The following is a 20,743-nucleotide window of genomic DNA, read 5'->3' as shown; positions in this document are numbered from 1 at the left end:
GCGGGGCGGGGGCGCAGGGGGCGGCTGTCAGCGGGGAAGGAGCCGCGGGCCCCGCTGCAGGAGGGTCGGGGGCGCCGGGGCCGGGACAGCGGCTCCGGGAGCCGGGGCCTGCGGGAGGGCAGCGCCGCTCGGGCCGCGCCGGAGTTGTGCGTGGGCTCAGAGCTGCTGGAGTCCCGCTGGAATGTGCGAGCAGCCAGAAGGGTTTGTTGGGGAGAAGTCGTTCCTGTGAGGGTGGCGACGCCCTGGCACTGGGAAGCGGGGCTGCCCCCGGAGCCCTGGCGGTGCCCGAGGGCGGGGGCACGGGGCTTGGAGCGGGCTGGGACACTGGGAGGTGTCCCTGCCATGGCAGGGCTGGGGTGAGATGAGCTTTAAGGTCCCTTCCAGCCCAAACCATTCTGGGATTCCAAGCAGCTCTCTCTGGGACCAGGGACAGGCTGGAGTTTTGTCAGGGCAGGTTTAGTCTGGCTGTCAGGGAAAGGTTCTTCCCCAGAGGGTGCTGGCACTGCCCAGGCTCCCCAGGGAATGGGCACAGCCCCAAGGCTGCCAGAGCTCCAGGAGAGTTTGGACAACACTCCCAGAGATGTACAGGGTGGGATTGTTGGGGTGTCTGGGCACAGCCAGGGGTTGCACTCAGTGGTCCTTGTGGGTCCCTTCCAGCTCAGGATATTCTGTGAAGTTGCCCAGTCACAGTAAATGTCAGCCCAAAAGCTGAGAGTTTTCAGTGCAGCTTGCAGGGTGACATCATCTGCTGTGGTTTGTCTCTGCTTCTTACCTGGTGGGTCAGGAATCCCACCCACTGCTGGTGGCTGCCTCAGGGCTGGAAGGCATTTGCTGAGATAAGAGTGAGCCTCAGCCCTTCAAATGGCATTACCAAAACAGTGTCTCAGTGTGCTGTGCTGACTCAGCTCAGCTGCTCCTAAACGTGGCTGGAGGTGATGGACTTCCAGAGCAGAGACAAATCAGGATGTCACTGCCCTGGGGCTGAGCTGCAGCACCTCTGAGAGATCCCTTACTCAGAGGGGCAGAAACCAGCCTCTGACAGGGTAGTTTGAACCAAAAGAGAGATTCCCTCTGCCCAGCCTCTGGGTGGATCATAACATGCCTTGGCACTGGGGTGAGCAGAGTTCTGTGGGTTATAAAGAGCAGATGGATTTTCCCTGCCTCTGGAGCAGGAGCTCACAGATAATTTGCTGGGCTCTCTGGGGAGCAGCTGCCTTCTCACCACAGCCATGCTCAGCAGTTAAGGTCTGATGATTTTCTTTCCCTTCTCTTTCTGTATATCCCAAGCTCAGCCTCCCTGTTGCCTCCCTGGGTGCTCGTGGCCTTGGCAGGGGTGTTTCACCCTTGCCTTCCTTGAGAGTGTACCCTGAGGCTTACTGCTTTGGGAACAGCTGTTTGGGAAGGTGGTGAGCTAATCCTGCTGCTAGATCCTCCAGCAGAACCAAGAATGACAAAGCTGGATATTCACAACTGCTCTTGGAAGAACCCAATTCCCTGCCCTTCATTTTTTCTTTCTTTTTACCTCCTAAAGGGGAAGGGGGCAACAAGTTTTCTTCTTACTACATCAGAAGAAAAAAAAGAAGGCAGGACCCCCATTTCCTTCCTGCTGCATGTAACTCACAGCACTCCAGGTAAGATGCTGGGTTTTCTGTTTCCCCTTGTTCTGTGCAGTGGGTGTTCTGCTCCCAGTGCTGTGCTGACACAGACCTGGGCACTGTGGGTTCCTGGTTTTTGTGGCTTTTGTTGCTTTCTCCAAAAGATGGGGAAGGACATGGAGCTGTTGGAGTGAGTCCAGAGGAGACACCAAGATGATCAGAGAGATGGAGAAGCTCTGATGTGAGGGAGGGCTGAGAGAATCAGGTGGTTCAGCCTGGAGAAGTGAAGCTTCAGGGTGACCTGGCTGTGGCCTTCCAGGGCCTGAAGGAGCTGACAGGAAAGACAGAGCCAAGGACAAGGGATGGAGTGACAGGACGAGGGGGAATGGCTTCCCACTGACAGAGAGTAGGTTTAGATTGGATTTTGGGAAGAAATTGTTCCCTGTGAGGGTAGAGAGGTCCTGCCACAGGGTGCCCAGAGAAGCTGTGGCTGCTCCTGGATCCCTGGCAGTGTCCAAGGCCAGGCTGGACAGGGCTTGGAGCAACCTGGGACAGTGGGAGGTGTCCCTGCCCATGGCAGGGGTGGCACTGGATGGGCTTTAAGGTCCCTTCCAGCCCAAGCCATTCTGTGATAGGGGAAGGAGGGAAAAGGCCCTAAGAGCTGGCAGTGTTCAGCTGCACCTTGTGAAGCTTTGAGCACTCCAGTCTGACTCCCCCAGGGACACGCAGCCATCCCACCACTCAGAAATCCCTTGGCACAGCTCCACAAGATTGACAGGCTGTCCTGCAGCTTCATGTTTAGTAAGTGGCTTTGCCAAGTTTGCACAAAGTCTGCTTGGGCATATGGACATGTGCTATGCTGCAATGTTCATAAATTCCAAATAAAAAGTCCTCCAAAGGCAGACATGCTCTTCATGTGCCAATCCCTTCGATTCAGAGATTCCTCAGAGTGGGCACTGTGAGCCTTGGTATTCCCAGCCTGCTTGAAATGGTTCTGACATCTTCAGGACTCTGCTCAGTCCACATTTCAAATGCTATCCAGCTTGAAAGCTGCTTATGCTATGAGTGGACTTTAACAAGCTTATTTCCTTTCCTTTTTTTTTTTTTTTTTGGATGAGTTTACGTCTCACTTTCATTCATTCCAACTTTTTTACCATATATGGTCAGGGCTTCTTTTCAAACTTTGCCAAAATAAGATGTGATGATGTGGTGATGCATCCCCCAGTCTCCTTCCCTGGCCCTGCTCTGGGATCTCCTGATAAGCCTTGGTGGACTCAGCTGAGTGGTGAAGGGTGCCCTGACTGCACCAGCTGGGCTGTGAGGTGTTCTCTGAGCCTGCCAGGAGCTCCTGTAGAGGTGGGAACAACGAGGAACATCCCAGCCAAGGTGGGAAACAAGGGATGAGCCATGTGTAGCCTGGGTGAACCACTGACCTGGATTGCAGCACCATTGGGAATTGTAGCCCACGTGGAACAATCCCACTATTGCTCCAGCTGGGAAAGAGTCCAGGAGTTACTGACCATGGGTATGGCCAGGATGGGACTTAGTGATGACCAGTGTGAAGTCTTTGGGACCCTACAAAAGTGATCCCGAGTGAGGCCTCTGAGCTCTCCTGGGCCCCAGCTTTGTTTCTCACTCTCCTGTTAAATATTTTCTGGCATGTGTCAGAAGTGCCACATGTGATGGGTGCCTCAAGTTAACAAAGCACTTGAGGCCAGATGTGTGCTGGCCAACTTTTCAAAAGTCTCAGGAGGATTTAGGTCCCAGTGTCTCCTTCCCAGTTCCTGTTTTACAAAGGAGCTTTCCCTATTACTTTCTCCTTTCAAGATGCTTAGAAGGTACAAGTGGTGAGAATTTTAATCCATTATGCAATCAGGTGCCTATTTTTAATAACTGTGCCATTTTTAGTGTTCTTTTCACATGCAGATGTGCTTTTATTGAGGCTGGCAGAACGAAGTGTTTTGCAGGCTAAAGCCACAGGGAATGGGGGTCTGTCGGGGACTGGTTGAGCAGAACTCTTGTGCAGGGGAATGCATAGCATGGAGAGATCAGAGAGCTTTTGGGATGCTTTTTTAGGCAATCTCAGACACACTCCTTCATGACAGAGCTGCTGCCAGGTGTGTGGCAGTTCAGTGGGTGAGGAAGGTCTCTAAAAACTCCAGTGTTTCAAACTGTGTGGAAGCAGGTGAAAAAAGTCCTAATTTCAAATGATTGGCTCTGCTAATGACAGGATCCTTTCCCCCTTTTCCAGCAGAGTCGTGCACCTGCAGCTGGGACAGCCATGGAGAAGAGTGGGAACATTCAGCTGGAGATTCCCAACTTCAGTAACTCTGTGCTGAGCCACCTGAACCAGCTGCGCATGCAGGGCCGGCTGTGTGACATCGTGGTCAACGTGCAGGGCCAGGCTTTCCGTGCGCACAAGGTGGTGCTGGCTGCCAGCTCCCCCTACTTCCGTGACCACATGTCCCTGAACGAGATGAGCACCGTGTCCATCTCTGTCATCAAGAACCCCTCCGTGTTCGAGCAGCTCCTCTCCTTCTGCTACACTGGCAGGATATGCCTGCAGCTGGCTGACATCATCAGTTACCTGACAGCTGCCAGTTTCCTGCAGATGCAGCACATCATAGACAAATGCACGCAGATACTCGAGGGGATTCACTTCAAAATCAACGTGGCCGAGGTGGAGGCGGAATTGAGCCAGACGAGGACGAAGCATCAGGAGAGACCGCCCGAGTCTCACCGGGCCACGCCAACCCTGAGCCGCTCCCTGAGCCCACGGCACAGCGCCGCCAAGGGGAGCCGCCTGGGCCAGGTTAGCACAGTGCTGGACATTCGGGAGCTGAGCCCGCCCGAGGAGTCCACCAGCCCCCAGATAATCGAGCAGAGTTCCGATGTGGAGGGCAGGGAGCCCATCCTGCGCATCAACAGGGCGGGACAGTGGTACGTGGAGACGGGCGTGGGAGAGCGCGGGGCGCAGAACGACGAGGAGGTGCGCGTGCTGGGAGGAGTGCGCATTAAGACGGAGAACCTGGAGGAGTGGCTGGGGACAGAGCACCAGCCCTCAGGAGAAGACGGGAGCAGCGCCGAGGAGGTCACGGCCATGGTGATTGACACCACGGGCCACGGATCGCTGGGCCAGGAGGCCTTTGCCTTGGGCTCCTCTGGAGCCAAAGTGGTCAGGCCCACCAGCAGTGAGATCGACAGGTGGGTTTCCTTAAACTTCGTTATTCATCTTGGCTCTAAGAGGAGGTTGTGCAAGATTCTGACCTGGCTGGGTCAGTCACTTTGGTACATTTCCTCTTTCTATTTCCTTTGGTCCTCTTTTTGTTTCCTTTGGCTATCTTAAGTATAAGAGCCAAAGGGTTTGTACCTGGTGTTAGGAAGTGTGTCCAGTTTGGATAATATTGTTTTGGCTGGGTAGCGATCAGACCAGGATCTCCAGGTGCAGGCTAGCATGGAAAATTATTTAATTAGCTCGTAGAGGTTAGGATCTCTACCTGTCAGTGTTTCAGCTGAGGTCAGATTTTTTTTTTCAAGATGTTCAGTTCAGCCTGAGTAGATACCAGACTCAGCATTTGGATTAATGGGGTCATATACAATATGTGTTATATAGCTCCATTGCACTGGTGCCTTCTAGCCCAGAGATCTGCCTGAGAAACAAGCCAGACAGCAGCTGCAGGTCAAGCTCTTCCCAGTGGTCCATGACAGCAGTGGGCCCTGGGTTTACATCTTCTGAGGCAGTTGAAATGGGGAACCCAGTGGCCTCCACTGTTGTTTTGATTTACATGAGAGAGCAGAAAGCCTTTGTTGAAAATGAGTGGTGAAATCTGCTGTGTTTGGATTCTCCATCCATCTCCTTCTCCTCCACTCCAGCATTTCCTTTCTTTCCCTAGGCTCAGGCCAGAGAATGGATTTGATAAGGGGCAGGTCTATTTTATTTGGGGGAGTTGTAATTCTAGGGTTTCCCTTCACATCTGCCTTTCTTCTAGCTCAATCCCATGGGGAAATAGCTATGTGGAAGCAGTGGATATTCTGTCACTTGTCGCTTAATAAATCAATCAGTGGGAGCAGTCTTGAGCTGGCCCTTGGAGAGTGATCTTTCCTACTTCCTTAGCCCTTTTCCTTGGATCAGCTAGTCTCTAGCATCTCCTTTTGCACTGTAGTCTGTATGCAGTTTCCCACCTCTAGTCCATCACATCCCTTATGTTTCACACTGGGAATGGAGGAGGAGGGTGCTGGAGGAGAGGTGTCCTCTGAGAAATGGTTTCTGTCCTGCTGTACAGTTCCTGAGTCACCAGGCCCATATTGGTTTATTCATGATAGCAACCCCTCTCTCTTGCTGAACTGGAAGCCAGATGATTCAGTTTTATTTTTCAGATGTTTAGACTGAAGCCATAGACCAGTATGATTTGTTTTTTCCTTTATACTTGCACTGTTCCACTTCCAGTGTGTTAGCTGATGAGGATGAAGAGATGCTGTACAGGTGCCTTTATTGCTCACCCGTTGCTCTAAACACTGTGGTGACGTGATGCCCATTAAACATCCCGTTTGCACTCTGCCCCACCCCACAGATTCAGCCCTTCTGGCAGCATGGTTGCTGTGAGCGAGCGGTACAGATCGAAAAGCGAGTCTCCCGGGCGGATGGATGAGCCTAAGCAGCCCAGCTCCCAGGTAGGCAGACCAAGGTGTTTGCAAGTAAATGTTGGCTTGGAGGTGAAGGGAACTTTGTGGTGATGAAGTGTGTAATATTCTATATTTGCAAGCAATAATGTGTGTGATACAAGGACCTTTTACTTTGGCAAAGGACCTACCTGCTCACAGGAGAACATGTGCTGGGCAAGTAGGATTTAAAATGGATTCTGGCTGTTGTTTGGGATTTTGGCCAGATACTTGGAGAACACAAGGATTTTCTCTTGTTGTTTGAGGGCATAAATATCCACCCTTATTCTGGGCAGGCCACCAACTCCTGAGGAGAAACCCCATTTGCCTGCAGAGCTGGATCTGCCCTCAAACACTGGCAGCAAATGCCTGAGCAGAGGGAGGAGGTGTGGCTTGGCTTCTGTGCAAGACGGGTGACAGCAGCTGAATCTTTCTATGCCGGTACCAAGACCAGTCCCAAAAGCCCTCCAGGCACTACACCAATAAACCTTCTGGGGTGGAGTGTCAAAGAGCTGTGGAGTTTTAGAGAGGTCTCTGTCTCTTCTCCAAGTGACTTGTGTTGCACAGCAGGCTTTGCAACATAAAGGAGCTCTGAATTCTCTGCTTTCTTGGGCACAGTTTTGGGGTAGGAGGGAGAGATGCACAGAAATGGGAGGGCAGTGGGCTTAGAGTGCAGCAAAGTGGGACACAGCAGTAATGCCTGTGCCTTATCATTTTGGTCTAATTTAGTTGCACCCAGTTAGGGTCACAGTGCCACTGTAGCACAAGCATGTCAGCCAGCAGAGTGCAGAAGGACTCTTGTGAGCCTGACAGGTAGGGAATGTGTCAGTGTGTAAGCAGAGGACTTGGCTGGAGGTGGGTAAGGAGGTACTAGGCTGCTTTGCTCTTGAGTAAGACCAAGTGAAACAAGGTGGGGGGAAATTGAGATTGCTATCTGCTGACTTTGCTAGACACTTCCATAAAATGACAGATACCTTTTTGTTCCTGTTTTGTAAAGCTTTGTTTTGTGTCCTCAGAAGACATTGCAAAAATTTCAGGTCAAACCAACCCTCTAGGGGAAATGTGACATATTAAGCAATTTTAGCTCTGCCTACAAAAAAAAGGTGCTCTTATTTCTCCATTGTGAGACAGCCTCAAACTTAAAACCTTAGGCTTTACACACCATGGGGAAGTATCATCAACTTCCACTCTCCTGGCATTGTGATATCCATACTAAAATAGCCTGCCCCTGATCCCTGCCCAATGGCAGTGGAAAGGAAGAAGCAGAGCTTTGTGTAGTTCCTTTAGTCCTCAACAGCTTCCCTATGCCTGTACAGCTGGATTCAGCAGCCCCTGGCACAGGCACACTGCTGCTCATGCCTGTAGAGCCCTGGCTTGCAGAGGAGATGCCCTTCTGCTGGTTGCTTCTCCACATGTGGCACCCCTGGGAAGCAGCACTGGGGGAGCAGACAGTGCATGTCCAGCACAGCAGCATCCTGGAGTCAGTGTGTTTCTGCTCAATCTGAATGCCATGGTCAGAAGTGTCTGTCCTGAGACCAGGCTTGTGGCTCAGGTTGCTCTTGGCTGTTTGTCTGTGTGACTTCAGAAAACACAGAGGAGTCTTTGCTGTGCAAGCTGGGTCAGGCACATCCTTGCCTGCGATGCCACGGGGCTGGGATGGGTTACACAGCCAGGCAGGCAAACGTGACTCATTGTGAACTCTAAGTGACATCTCAATAAATACCTGTGTAAAATGGCACCCGAAGACTTTCAGATATGATTTGTAGTTTGCTCCTCCTTTGTTTTACTTCAAGCTCATCAACTGGCTTCTTTGACTTTAGTAAGGAAAAAGAGAAGATGATACACCCAAGTGTTTTAATTAAACTGGCAGAAATTTGTAAAAAAGTAACAAGTATTGACATGTGGTCCACAACTGAATTGGTGGCCAAGTGCCCTTGTGTTAAGGGCTGTCTTTTCTTCACCAGATCCAGGGAATGGCTTGGCAGAAGGGGCCTTTCACCAGCAGCAGTGGTTTCTAATTGATTGCTCGTTTGTCTTCAGCCCCGAGGCCCCAGTTAAGCACTTAAATGTGTGCTTGAGGTTGCAGACATTAGTGCTGCTGATTTTGAGGTTTGGCACATGCCTTACTGGCTGGACCCGGGCCTGATTTTCTCTGCAACTCGTTTTAGGCTGCTTGTTATTTAAATCGGTGCCATTTCCTTGGCAGGGGGAGGAATCGGCCATGCTTGGAGTGAGCGGTTACGTGGAGTATCTGCGGGAGCAGGAGGTGTCAGAGCGCTGGTTCCGCTACAACCCACGGCTCACGTGCATTTACTGCGCCAAATCCTTCAACCAGAAGGGCAGCCTGGACCGGCACATGCGGCTCCACATGGGCATCACCCCCTTCGTGTGCCGCATGTGCGGGAAGAAGTACACCCGCAAGGATCAGCTGGAATATCACATCCGCAAGCACACGGGCAACAAGCCCTTCCACTGCCACGTGTGCGGCAAAAGCTTCCCTTTCCAGGCCATCCTCAACCAGCACTTTCGCAAGAACCACCCCGGCTGTCTGCCCCTGGAGGGGCCCCACAGCATCTCCCCCGAGACCACCGTGACGTCCCGGGGGCAGGCAGAGGAGGAATCTCCTCCCCAGGAGGAGGCTGTGGCGGTGGGGGAGACGGCCCAGGGATCTGTGTCCACAACCGGGCCGGATTGACTGCGGCTGTGGAGCCCCAGGAGAAAGGACCGTCTTCCCATTCCTGGCTCTAAAGAGTCAGCACCCACCCGGCAGGCTGGTACTGTAATTAGTGCAATGCCACCACTGAACAGAAAGAAGCTCCCAAGATGTTGCCAAAATAGAAAAAATCTCTCTCTTTCTCTCTCTTCCTCTCACACACCCACACACACACCCATAGAGTGTTAAATGTTTTTCTCCCTTATTCCTCCTCCTCTTTGGAGAAAAACAGAACAACTGTGTCAATCAACTTCTTATTCAGGGATCGACAGGATTTTAAATTTTTTTACTGTTCTGTAGTGATCTGGGACAAGCAGTCATTTGTATTTCTGGACAGCGCTGTGGCCCAGCAGGGCGTCCCGCCGGCGGTGCCGGGTTCAGCCACAGAGCCATATCCACTGCTCCCGCTCGAGGGGAGAGCAGGGGCAAGGGGCCGTTGCCTTTCTCCCTTCCCCAGGTAGCTGCCACAGCAAAGCAAACAAAAATACTTTCCTGGTGGAACCTGCCTTGCCCGAGTGTATTTATCCCTGTCTGATTTTGGTGTGTCTCCTTACGTTTTTATTTAAACTGTTGTTTTAGGGCTTTGGGCTTGCTCGTTCCAGGCATGCAGCCCTGGTGCCCCTTGTTAAAGTGGGCACAGCTACAAAGTGGTATTCCAGAGGTCAGCAAAATGTGAAGGAAGTACTTCAGCTACTGAGAGTGGAATTTAGCAGCTGTGAGGTTTGCATGAGACTCTGATGCATTGTGAGAAGGGCTGGAGGGATCTTCCAGAGGAGGTTGTCCTCTGCTGGTGCTGATCTGGAGAGCTCAGAGCAGTCTGAGGACCTGGCTGGAGCGCTGCCATGCTTCAGGTAGTGCCAAGGATTAGGAAGAGATTTTCTGGAGTTGCTGAATTGCAGAGTTAGAGGCTGGCTACCAAAGTCCTCTTTCACCCCTGCTCCCCCCTCGACACACACTTGATCTTTTAGAACAGCAATACGGGATATGGGAATACTGCAATGCTGTTGTCACAGCCGAGCAATCGCAGGTGGTTGCTTTTAAACCTGTTTCTACAAACTAGTTTGATAACTTTTTTATCAATGAAACGCAAAAAGAAAAGAGAACCCTACTCTATTTCCTTATAACAGTTCAGGAGACTTAAAAGTGAATGGTTCCTAGAGCAATCACAACTCTGTCCCCTTGCATGGACTTAACATTTTTGTATTCTGAGTAGCTCTGATGTTTAGAGCAAGTTTAGCAAACCTGGAGAGACATGCCTGCGTGTGTATTGTAGGTGTTTGCACGAGCTTACGTGGTTCATAACCAGAGAAGCATGGGACAGGCAGATAAGTGCAAATATCCTGACATCTTTTTCTAAAAAAATATGCAATATTTTAAGAGTTTTCTCTAGTTCTGATGCCAAGTTGTTCATGATGAAGGGGGGGAATGGACGACAGGTTGTGCATATCAGGTTTGGTGAAGGAGTTCTCTTGAGGATGTATAATGTGTATATGATGAGGAAGGGTGAAGTTCTGAACTCTAAGGTGATGGGAGGAACAAGGAGACATTGAAAAAGAAATAAACTTCATCTTGCTTCAGCAAGAAAGCTGGATGAGAGGTGAGAGTGGGGCCTTAACAGGCAGGAGACTGACCAAGTGACAATAAACTTGGCCTTCTGTCTGACTGCAGTCTTGGGCACATGGAAACATCTCCAGCCCTTGCTTTCCCCATCTGCAAATTGGTACTTGGGATCATTTTCCTGCCCCTTTGGAGGGAATAATTTGGAGAAGGGTGATGTATTTTTGCCTTGATATATAGATTTTTTAAGTGTGAGGGGTCTCACTGTTCCTCCCATCTCTCTCTCAAAAAGAGATGTGGCTCTAATGTGTTTTTGTGTGTGGGAAAGGGCTTGGTGCCAGTATCACATGTAACAGGGATGTGATCCTACAAGAGGAACCTTTGCAGGTGTTCTGAGCTGGGTACCTGCAAAGTACCATTTCATTGACCATTTCAAACAGGAAAACTGGTATTTCACCTCCGTTTTCCTTCTGTGCCTTCTTCCTCCTCTCCTGTCAAGGGCATCCATCACACAGGGAGTGGTTTGGCCACCCAAACAACCAGCTCCGTCAGGTTTCCTGGCCAAGGTCAAGCATCACGGTACCAAAACAGTGAGGTTGCCAGAGAGCAGTGGCAGAGGATGAGGTGAGAGGGTGGCCAAGGTAGGTTTTGTTGCAATCAAGGTGCAGGGAGGAGTGGAGATGTGCTGCTTTAGTCATAGCTTTTGAAGTTACCAAAAATGAAAAAAAAAAAAGTTAAAAACTTTGAAATCCTATCCTGTTCACACTAGAGAGCATAAAAAGTTACTTTTAGTTGCTTAAAAGATTTTTAAGTGTTTTAAAATAGAAATTTTAAAATAATACTACCAAACTATAAAAACATAAAATTATTTATATACATATATTATATAAAAATATAGTGGGAAAGTTTCCCTGCTAAGCTTGCTGTGAAGAGAAGGGTGAAGGTGCAGTAACTGCTACACAAGCAACATTTCTCTGAGACAGATGGCAACCGTAGTGAAGAAGGGCTGACATAAAATGGTGAATGCCTTTGTTCCCATGGCATAGCTGTGAGTTTCTGAGCAGGTTTTTATTTTACTGTATCAATACTGTGAACGGAGAAGCATCCAAACAGTGCAGGATGCCAACAGCGTGTCCTGTTTGCTGATTCACTACTTCAAGTGGCCTGGTGAAAACCATGAAATTAGTCCTTCATACCTTACTAGGCTGAAAACAAAGCTTGTGAAAGGTTTTTATTTTTTCCTCCTTTATGTTTGCTTTTCTTTTTGTTTTTGGGGGTTTTTTTTTGTTGTTTTTTTTTTTTTTGTGCAGAGGTTGCCACTGTATAAATGATCATTTCTGATTGCATGCAAAAGAGCCAATATTCTTGCCCAGGCCTCGCTGAGGTGAAGTTTATAGCTTGTAGCTAGAGTCAGTATAAGGTATGGTAGTGGGAATCATTTTGATATTATTTCTGTACATTTAATGGATGTGTATGTATGTGTGGGAATCATGATGTCTAATATTTCTTGAACAGTGCTGAAACCAGTTCAGGCCCATCCGCACTAGACAGTGGAACCAGTGCTGAAGGAAGCCTTATTGAACATTTCTTTCAAGGGTCGACTTCCTGAGTGCAGATGAGACCAAGGTTCAAGAAAAAAGGGGTTGGAGGTCCTGTACGGTATGGAGAAACCTCATGTGAATTTTCTGACAGTGGTGTAGCTACTTAGAGGTGCTTTCCCTAACAGAATGATACTGTGTCCTGTTGCTTCTGCGTTGGTGTGGCTCTTTACGCTTGCACCAAAGCTGTGGAGAATCAGATGCCAACTTTCCAAGTGTGAATGCTTCTGTGATGGGTTGAGGCACAGCTTTGCATTCCCACATCTAGCTGCATCTTGTTCTGCCAAAACTGTGATTTCAACTGTGATTTAAGGAGGATGTGAAGAGAACTCTTGTTTTAATACCTCTGTACGTAACATTTTTGTCTGCTTTAGAGTTAGGGCTTACTAACCTATTTGATTTCTTGCCTCAGGCAACAAGGAGAACACACTCTGGTTTTACAGTTTGCTTTCTTGGAGGTGGACATATTTCTTAGTTCTTTGCTGTCAAAGAACTCACCTCCCAAATGTGAAGAGTTGTGGTTATCTCCTTAAGCCTGCAGCAAGCCCTGGTGCCAAGTGTCAGCCAAGTGACATGATGGTTGCCACGGCTGTTCCCTGCTGCTGCCAGGTTACCTGTGAATAGCTGTGAAAATAGCAAGAATTGTGTTAATACTGTGTTGCTGCTTTGGAGAAAAGCTAAACCTCTTTGTCTCAGGAGGATGACTGATGTGATGCTGGGAAAAGGAGAAGGCCAAAATGCAGTGAGAGGATGTGAGAACAAATTGTGCTTTGTATTTCCAGCAGCTAGAGAGGGATGAATGAGAGGCTTTGTGGAATGTGAATTTGTTGCAGGAGGCTGAGGACATGCTTAGAGCTAACTTAGTAAGATGCAGGATAGCCTGGTGAGAGCCAGAGCAGCCAGTGCAAATGGGCAGTCCCTCCTCATCCTCTCAGCATTATCCACCATCAGGTTCAGTCCTTGGACTTTCCTACATCTTCTCTACAATATCCTCAAGCTGTGACCTGTATAATTTAACTTTAGTTTGGGTGCTGGGAAGAACAGAAAGCATGTTGTGTCTCTGCTGCTGTTTTAAACCCAGAGAGGTCGGCAGCGACTGACCCCGTTCCCATCTGACAGCTGCACAGAGCTGGAATAGCACTGGGAACAAGCTGAAAGGCATCATGGGGCTGGCTCAGCACACAGGGCACAGAGCCAGGATTTCAGCCCTCTGTGAGCTCAAGGTTGAAGTACATGGACAGGACAGCTCTCCCTGCTTGTCCTGCTCTCATTTTGTGACAGCTCCGTGGCTGCGTTTCCGTCCCACACCTCTGCAGCAGGAATGTCACTTAACTGTGGGATGCCCACTTCAGGAAGTGATTCCAAGCAGTTTGCTTTTGGAGTAGAGTCCCTGCCACTTTTGGGTGATGCAGCCCTAACAAGGCCTTTGCAAGAGCAGAGTTGTCAGCTTTTATTTGCTGCTGACTTCATCTCTCCTGCAGAATCCAACATATAAATAGGAAGACAGCTGCAAAGGTGCAGCTGGTCTAACTGATTTGGGTGGAAGGTGGTGTGGGAGGTAGATAGGATCATGCTTCTTGAAAACTAACAAAAAACAGCCTTTAAAATTATTTAAACTTTAGAAAACTCTCCTCTTTGATCCATGACATGCCTGCCAATTTAGCTGTGTCAGCATCCAAATGTTTCTGCAGAATAGTGACATGAAATGCTGTTCAGGCTGTCCTGGAAATATTTTGGAGATGGGAAAAGTCCCTGCAAGACAGTTGGACTAGATGGCCTCTAAAGGTCCCTTCCAACCCATGCTATTCTATAAGTCAAGAAGCTATAATTCAAGGAGACTTTTTGCCAGGGTCTGGGCTCTGAGTTTTCCCTAGGAGCTGAGTCTGTGGCCAGGACTGCCTGGGATCCACTGCCACAGCAAAATAATTGTGGTGAGCATTGCTCCTGTCACAAGGTGAGAGCCATGCACAGAGTTTTGATATCTGCAGTTAAAGGGCCTAAAGAGGAGCTCAGAATCCTTATTTCAATCACTGTCATTCAAAGGATATTTTAAAATAAAATACATATGTACCTGTGTATGTATATGTGTATATATATTTACATATATATATTTGTAACCAAATAGAAGTTAGAACTATGCAAACAATACTGGCTGCTTCTTGAAACTACCAGAACATTTTGGAATAGAGTAGATTTGGAGTAGACTTGCTGTGGAGGTTTTTTATTTGTTTCTGTTCTGTTTTATAATCAGTAAAATGCAGCAGACCAAAGTTTTGCTGCAGTTAATCTTACTAGAAATGTAGGTTATTCTTAACCTGAAACCCACTCAAGTGGGTTATAAAATTATCTGAAGAGTCCTACCATCTCTAAAATATTTCCATCTGCTGAAAGGCTTTGGCTTGGCAAACATAGAAAAACACAGAGGCTGTGAACTAGGAGAGATTGAGTGTGATGTTTGGGCTGATGGAATCAAGAAAGGACTGGGAGCATTTTCTTTTGGATGTAGGATTGAGTTGGTTTCAAGGAATCTTCCTCCTTGGGAAAATGTCCATTGCTGAGATGGAGGCAGTGATCAGAGCATCCCCGGGATGAATTCTGCTTTTGATGGAGGTATTAGAAAGCCTCCTGCTGAATCTGATGGTACAAGAGTTTAGGCTGCTGGGAGAAATTCCACATGATGTCTGCCATTTCTTTGTGTCTGATCTTTGCTTTTAGGATTAACTGCAATGTATCTGTAACTTTCAGTGAGCTTTGGCTTTTTATTCCTGGAACTGTAGACAATTCAGGTTTCCCATAACATTATCCTCATCCCAACTGTGAACAAGTTACTACTGCTTCTTATAATTTATTGTCTTTCTGTTCCTGAATGTCTGTGTGATCCAGCTGGTCACCAGCACCACCTTCCAGTGCTTCATTAGCTTTTATGCACAGGGAATTGTTGCAATGGATAAGTTGACCATGCTAGTTGGAAGAGTAGAAGCTTTTGGAGAATGACTTTTGCTTCCTCTAGCTGTCATTAGGGAGTGCACACACACATACCTGTATATACATATATAGAAACAAATATAATGTGTTTCAATATAAACTCATTTAGCATTATTCTTATTTAATTTATATTTTAATCTAGTTGTAAACCAAAGTATTACAGCTTGTGAAATGATGTCTCTCGGAAATAGGAGGAACCTTTCTTAGGTGGGAATTCTGAAAGGTCTTTGGTGACAAAAACATGGATAGGAGTAAGACTTCAGAACTTGTGCTGCTGGTGAGTTGCAGCCTTGAAAGGATTTGAAACTTGCTGAGTAAAGTTGGATGGTGGGGCCTTCTGAAGGTGTTCTTCATGATCCTTAACAGTTTTGTTGTAAAACAAGGACGTTCTGGCAAAGCCAGAAATAAAAGGGGAGAAAACAGAAAATCAGACTGTGACCTGGCACAGCTGGGAGCTGGGGAGGAAACCACAAAACCAGCCACTGATGTATTTAGTGTCTAATTTAAAGTTTTAGGAAATGAGCCATTGCTATTTAGTGGTGTCTAGAAGTGGTTGGGGGTTTGTTAATAACTTCTGTGAAGGCACGTGTTCTGCTGTCACCAATGGGAAGAGATACTGAGTTCCAAGATAAGATCTTGCTGGTTTTTCTGTGCCAGGGAGTAATTACCTTTCTGAGGAATTGGCAAGTGCTAAGAACAAATTCACCTCTAACATGTCCCACAGGCTTGGCAGCAGCTCTGCTTCCTCAGAAGAGAGCTGAAATAAGGAGAGAGCTTATCTGTTTCCAGCCCTGGCTGGTGCTGGTGGCACTGGAACCACACAGGGGAATGGGCAGAAAGGTGGAACAGCAGCAAAGCATCACTGGGAAGAGGTAGTGCATGTAGCTGGCATGCCATGGGCAGGGAAATGCTGGGCTTAGAACCTGCACAGGGGCAGGAGCATGCAGGAGATGCTGCTGCCTTGTGAGACAGGTGTCCAAAGATGCCTATTCTGGCACATGACAGCTGAGCAGCACCAGTGTTTTCCTTGCTGGACTGTGAATAGTAAGAAGGAAAAGGGATCATTCAGTCCCCTGTGGGGGCAAGATTTGCTGTGAGCATTTCAAAAATGCCATTGGAAGGAACTGAAGGGTGGCAAGTGAAGGGTGGAAAGGGCAGTACTAGACTTCAAAGTGCCATTTTTTGAGTTTTCTAGCAAGTGTTGAAGACTGAAGTTTGGTTTTGTTTCAGTGCTTTCTCCTTTACCTACATAATTTTTCCTATTTAAACTCCACAGCTCAGGGAAGGGTGCAGAGAAGATGGAGCCAGACCCTTCCTGGAGGCACACGGTGGAAGGAGGAGCAGCAGTAGGCAGCAGTTTATACAAGGGAAAATCAGGTTAGGTATGATAAGACATTATCTCACCATGAGTACAGTGAAACAGCATTGGATCAGGTTGTCCAGAGAGGCTGGGAAATCTCCATCACAGGAGAGTGCAGCCTCCAAAGTCCTGTTTCCATTAGACTGCGCCAAGCTGTATTTTTGTTATCTTTTTTTTAGTTTTATTATATAAAATTGGCAGCTTTACTGGCCTTCCTAGTTTGTATCAGTTAAGCTTTTGAAACATGTTCAGGTATTTTTAAATACTGCTGTGTAAGTTCCTTGTTTAATCTGACATACTCTGATTTATTATTTTACTGCAGTTACCTAAGGCAGTACTTAAAAAAATCAGTGCATTAATTTTTTTGCAGACTTTCAGCTTAGTTTTTGATAATGTACCTAACACCCTTCCCCTCAGATCTATGGTGAAATGGCTGCATTATTTTTATACTGCAGTGAGGCTTATTTATTTAAACTTTCCCATTACCTTTGCAGTCATACCCAATATCATTGGCTGTGAAACTGTGAAACTAATGAGAAATGAAAAATTAAGTTGGATTGATTCATTTACTGCTGGACAAAAAATACAGAAAGTGGCAGTATAAAAAGATAAAATACAGTTTAAATTAGTTACTCAAATCACAAAATGGTTTGGGTTGGAAGGGACCTTAAAGCTCATGTTATTCCAACCCCCCTGCCATGGGCAGGGATGTCTTCTGCTAGAATTCCAATAGAAGTTACCGAGTCCAGGGCAGGGGGAGGAGTCACAAAACCAGTCTGAGAGAAACAAATTTTAACTTGATGATGCCAATTGATTGGTTCCCCATTTGGTCAAGTTTTAAAAGCTGTTTCTTGAGGTTTCCCTGGCTCATTCATCTACATGTCTTGGGCATTGGTTTGATATGGGGGTTTGTGCCTCCGAGAGTGTTTTCTGAGAGTTTACATGTCTAAAGAACCTCTCTGAATTACTGTGAAGCTTTCCTTGAATCCTTCCTTGCTGTGCATTGGTAACTGAACACAGCTCTTGCCTGCAAGAGGCCGGTGGGACAAGGGTGGCAGCAGTGGGTGACACTAATGAGAAGTGGACAGTGCAATTCTTGGGCTGACAGATTGGATTTTGGGAAGGAGCATGAAGCCCCAGCCCCACCGTGGCTGTCCCCAGCCCCAGGGCATTCTTTCAGTCCATGTTTGTTTGCAGGGGCTGTTTACAGAGCAGCCTGGATCTCCACCAGAGATGCAGGGTGTAGGTGGCATGCAGGCACTTTTGTGTTAGAAGATTTCCTAAGCCAGGGTTGTGCTGCTGGGGGAAGCACCCTGGGTGGCATTGAGAGTGGAATTTTGTCATACCCTTTACTTAAAGCTAATTCCTTGGGCTTCCCCTCTAAGGCACTGGCCTGGGCAGAAAGCTGACACCAGACAGCTTCCAGGGCTGTGCTGTCACAGGGCAAGTGCCAGGAAGGAATATTGGGAAGGGAGAGAGGAGTGGTGTTGTTCAAATCAGCCATGGTTCTTTTGTGTTGGTGGGTAACATGGCTGACATTTAGGACAGGCAAGAGCAATCCTGGGTGGCAAACCAGACCTTTGTGAATAAGGTCTTTTAGAGGCTGAATGAGGAGGAGAATAACATGCACCTGTGTGTTCTTGCAGTAACACATTCCTCACCTCGTGCCCCGCACTTGCAGGGAGAGTTAGCGAAGGATGAGAAGACTGGATGAGATGGTAATTCATGAAATGGAAGCAAGGTATTCAAAGCACTGCTTTAGTCTGAAAAGGGAAGGGAATGAATGCAGTTTTCCCAAGCCTTTAGTGTGTTGAACACTAGCTGAAGCTCCCATGAGCTGTGTCCCCATTGTCCCCAGAGCTCCCCTCATTTCCCTGCTGTCACCCCACCTTTCCTGCACAACACTGTGAATATGATATCTGTAGCTCTTTTTAAACTTCGGTTTTTTCCATTAAAACTGCTCAGAGCAGGAAATGCTGTCCTACTGCAGGAGCAGACAAGATATGACCCCCAAACAGGGCATGGATAGTTGAGTAGTGGGAGAGAGAATTTTAAGAGTTAACAAGGGAAGTGGCTTTGTATAGCAATTTGCTAATCAAATTTCATCTTGTAACAAACTTAACTGACAATCAATTTCTAAAATACAAAAGCCTCTTAGAGGAAATAGTCAAGTATATCTTCACCAGAAAGATTTAACTGGGATAACTTAATAAAGAGCACAGGATTTTTTTCCTCTTTTTTTTCTTTTTTTTTTTCTTTTTTTTTTTTTGAGCAATCACTCCAGAAATGGAGTCTCATTAAGCAGCAGCGTATTCACAGGACAGTAACTACCTCTCTCTCTTGGAGTGCTGAGGTTACCACACTACACACTCTAGCAGCAAAGCTTTCACTTTAAAGAGATTTGTTTTCCTTACCTCTGTTTCAGAAATGCAAGTCTGTTTTGTAAAGTGACTCTAATGAAAATGGCATCTGGCAGGAGCAATGGGAGTCCCTTGGGGTCCACAGTCCTTCTTGGCCTCCAGTTCCATACTGTGACCCTATGCAGGTTGGCCATGGGGCTGTGACAGTTCAGGGGGACTTTGTCACCTCCTGTGTGCTGCATGACAGTGAACTGTCCCCTGGGCCGGAGCTGTGAGATCACATTCCTGCACTGGGAAATTAGTTAATGGTGGCAAAGGTAAAGGAGAATCCATCTCCCTCCTGCCTCCAAGGCAGCAGGCAGCAGTTTTAAAAAAAAAAAAAGCAATAAGATAAAATACAAACACTTTTATATGTTGTTCATTAGTCAGCAGATCTGACTCTGCAAATTTATATATATATATACACATACAGAGAGCAAATCTCTCATGTGAAAAAGGTGCCATTTTTTTTCTAAACAGTCCCTTTCCAAACTAGAACAGCACTTTAAATAGGTTTCTCTTTAAAAAAAAAATTAAAAAAATAAAAAAAAAAAAGAAAAAGCAAACCCTTTTCTGCCGCAATGCACTTTAACTCGTCAGACGAGTACAGCTGTGGCTGGCTGGGGACACAGCTGTACAGGCAGGCAGCTCCTGGGCAGCCACAGCTCGGGGGGAGCAATGCTGCCACAGCCTGGCCATGGCAGCTCTACCTCCAGCAGCCCCCCGGGTGTCACGGCCCTGCGCTGCCCGGAGCGGCCCCGCTGGGGCTGCTGGCTGTTAGGAGACTTTGGAATCTTTCAAGAGAAACCCACCCTTGCCTGTCAAGAAGATTGAAACCCCGTTTTTTAACAGGTCAGAAGTTGCACCCAGTTACAGCCCAGCTGGCAGCCCAGGGCTGAGCTGAGCAGCAAAGCCAGGAGAAAGCTGTCGCTGGGGTTGTGGGCTTTTTCCATAACATAAATATGGAGCCCTCATCAGTTCTGTTTGTTTGTTTTTTTTTTTTTAATCCAAGTTTGTGTGTCCCACATTGATTCTGCTCTGAGCTGGTTTGCAGAGTAACCATTTGTAACAGAAATTGTGCTGTCACCTTCAACTAGTGACCTATAAATCAAACCTTTTTAGGACAGGTGTCCTAACACTCAAGACTTACTTTTCACAGTTAAGAAATTTCCTGCTGTACTAATTATTCTTTTGTTTTTATTATTTTATTTTATTTTTGGTTGCAGTCCTTATTTCAAGAAAAAAAAAGTCAGTGTTCAGACTAGTCTGGAGTAGGCTGAAGAGTAAGCCTGCTGTAACTTGTGGATATCAGACTGTTCTTCAGTGATTTTCCAAGCTGTTTCCAAACTGGCCCTCCATGACTGCTTCTCTTCCTCTTCCAGCAGGCTCTGGCAAACAGAAGCTCCATGGCCACTGTGTCCAGGGACAGCCAGCACTGCTGGAGGGGGTGGGCAGGGATGGCAGGGGAACCAGAGTTGGGAAAGGGGGAAATAAAACCAAGGTAGAGGGGACTGTACAATTGCATTGAAAGCAGTTTAGCAAAAAGCGCTCTTGTTGGACAGCTTTAAGAACAATGTGAATGAGAACTTAGCAACTTGGGTAAGAATCTTGGAAAATTCTATAAATGTATACTTGAAATTCTGTTTGTATTAAAAAAATGCATTTTCTTCTTTCTTTTAACACTGTGTAAAAGAACATTATGCATGTGAGTGGTTTGAGAATTAAATGGTTTAATACTCAGATCCTTGTCTGTGTCTTATGGCTGACTGGTCCTTCCCCAATGTGGATTTTCTGCCTGGTCCTGGCTGTGGGCAGCTCCACACTCTCCTAAGCTGAGCAGCTTGAGAGAGGTTGCACAGTGCCAGGCTGCTGTTCCT

The 20,743-nt window shown here is 47.4% G+C and overlaps 1 protein-coding gene across 5 annotated transcripts; it reads left to right on the top strand.

Moving 5' to 3' along the window:
• Window positions 1-24: 24 nt before the first annotated feature.
• ZBTB37 (zinc finger and BTB domain containing 37) lies at window positions 25-20,606 on the top strand. Of its 5 annotated transcripts, none has more exons than XR_005629480.1 (6): window positions 25-201; window positions 1,532-1,631; window positions 3,847-4,799; window positions 6,167-6,266; window positions 8,461-11,148; window positions 12,040-20,606. XR_005629480.1 is itself a non-coding variant. In XM_039726288.1 (5 exons), the coding sequence occupies exons 3-5, from the start codon at window positions 3,877-3,879 to the stop codon at window positions 8,947-8,949; spliced, it is 1,512 nt and encodes a 503-aa protein (XP_039582222.1). In that variant the 5' UTR covers window positions 25-201; window positions 1,532-1,631; window positions 3,850-3,876; the 3' UTR covers window positions 8,950-20,606. The 5 variants fall into 5 exon arrangements, 2 of the variants coding, with proteins under 2 accessions (XP_039582222.1, XP_039582221.1); XR_005629481.1 differs by having other exon boundaries at window positions 8,461-12,183; window positions 16,384-20,606; XR_005629482.1 differs by having other exon boundaries at window positions 8,461-16,484; window positions 18,114-20,606.
• Window positions 20,607-20,743: the final 137 nt, after the last annotated feature.

This window comes from Passer montanus, unplaced genomic scaffold, assembly GCF_014805655.1.
Source record: "Passer montanus isolate IOZ18808 unplaced genomic scaffold, ASM1480565v1 scaffold58, whole genome shotgun sequence".
Lineage (NCBI taxonomy): Eukaryota > Metazoa > Chordata > Aves > Passeriformes > Passeridae > Passer > Passer montanus.
This window is presented reverse-complemented; position numbering and strand designations above follow the sequence as displayed.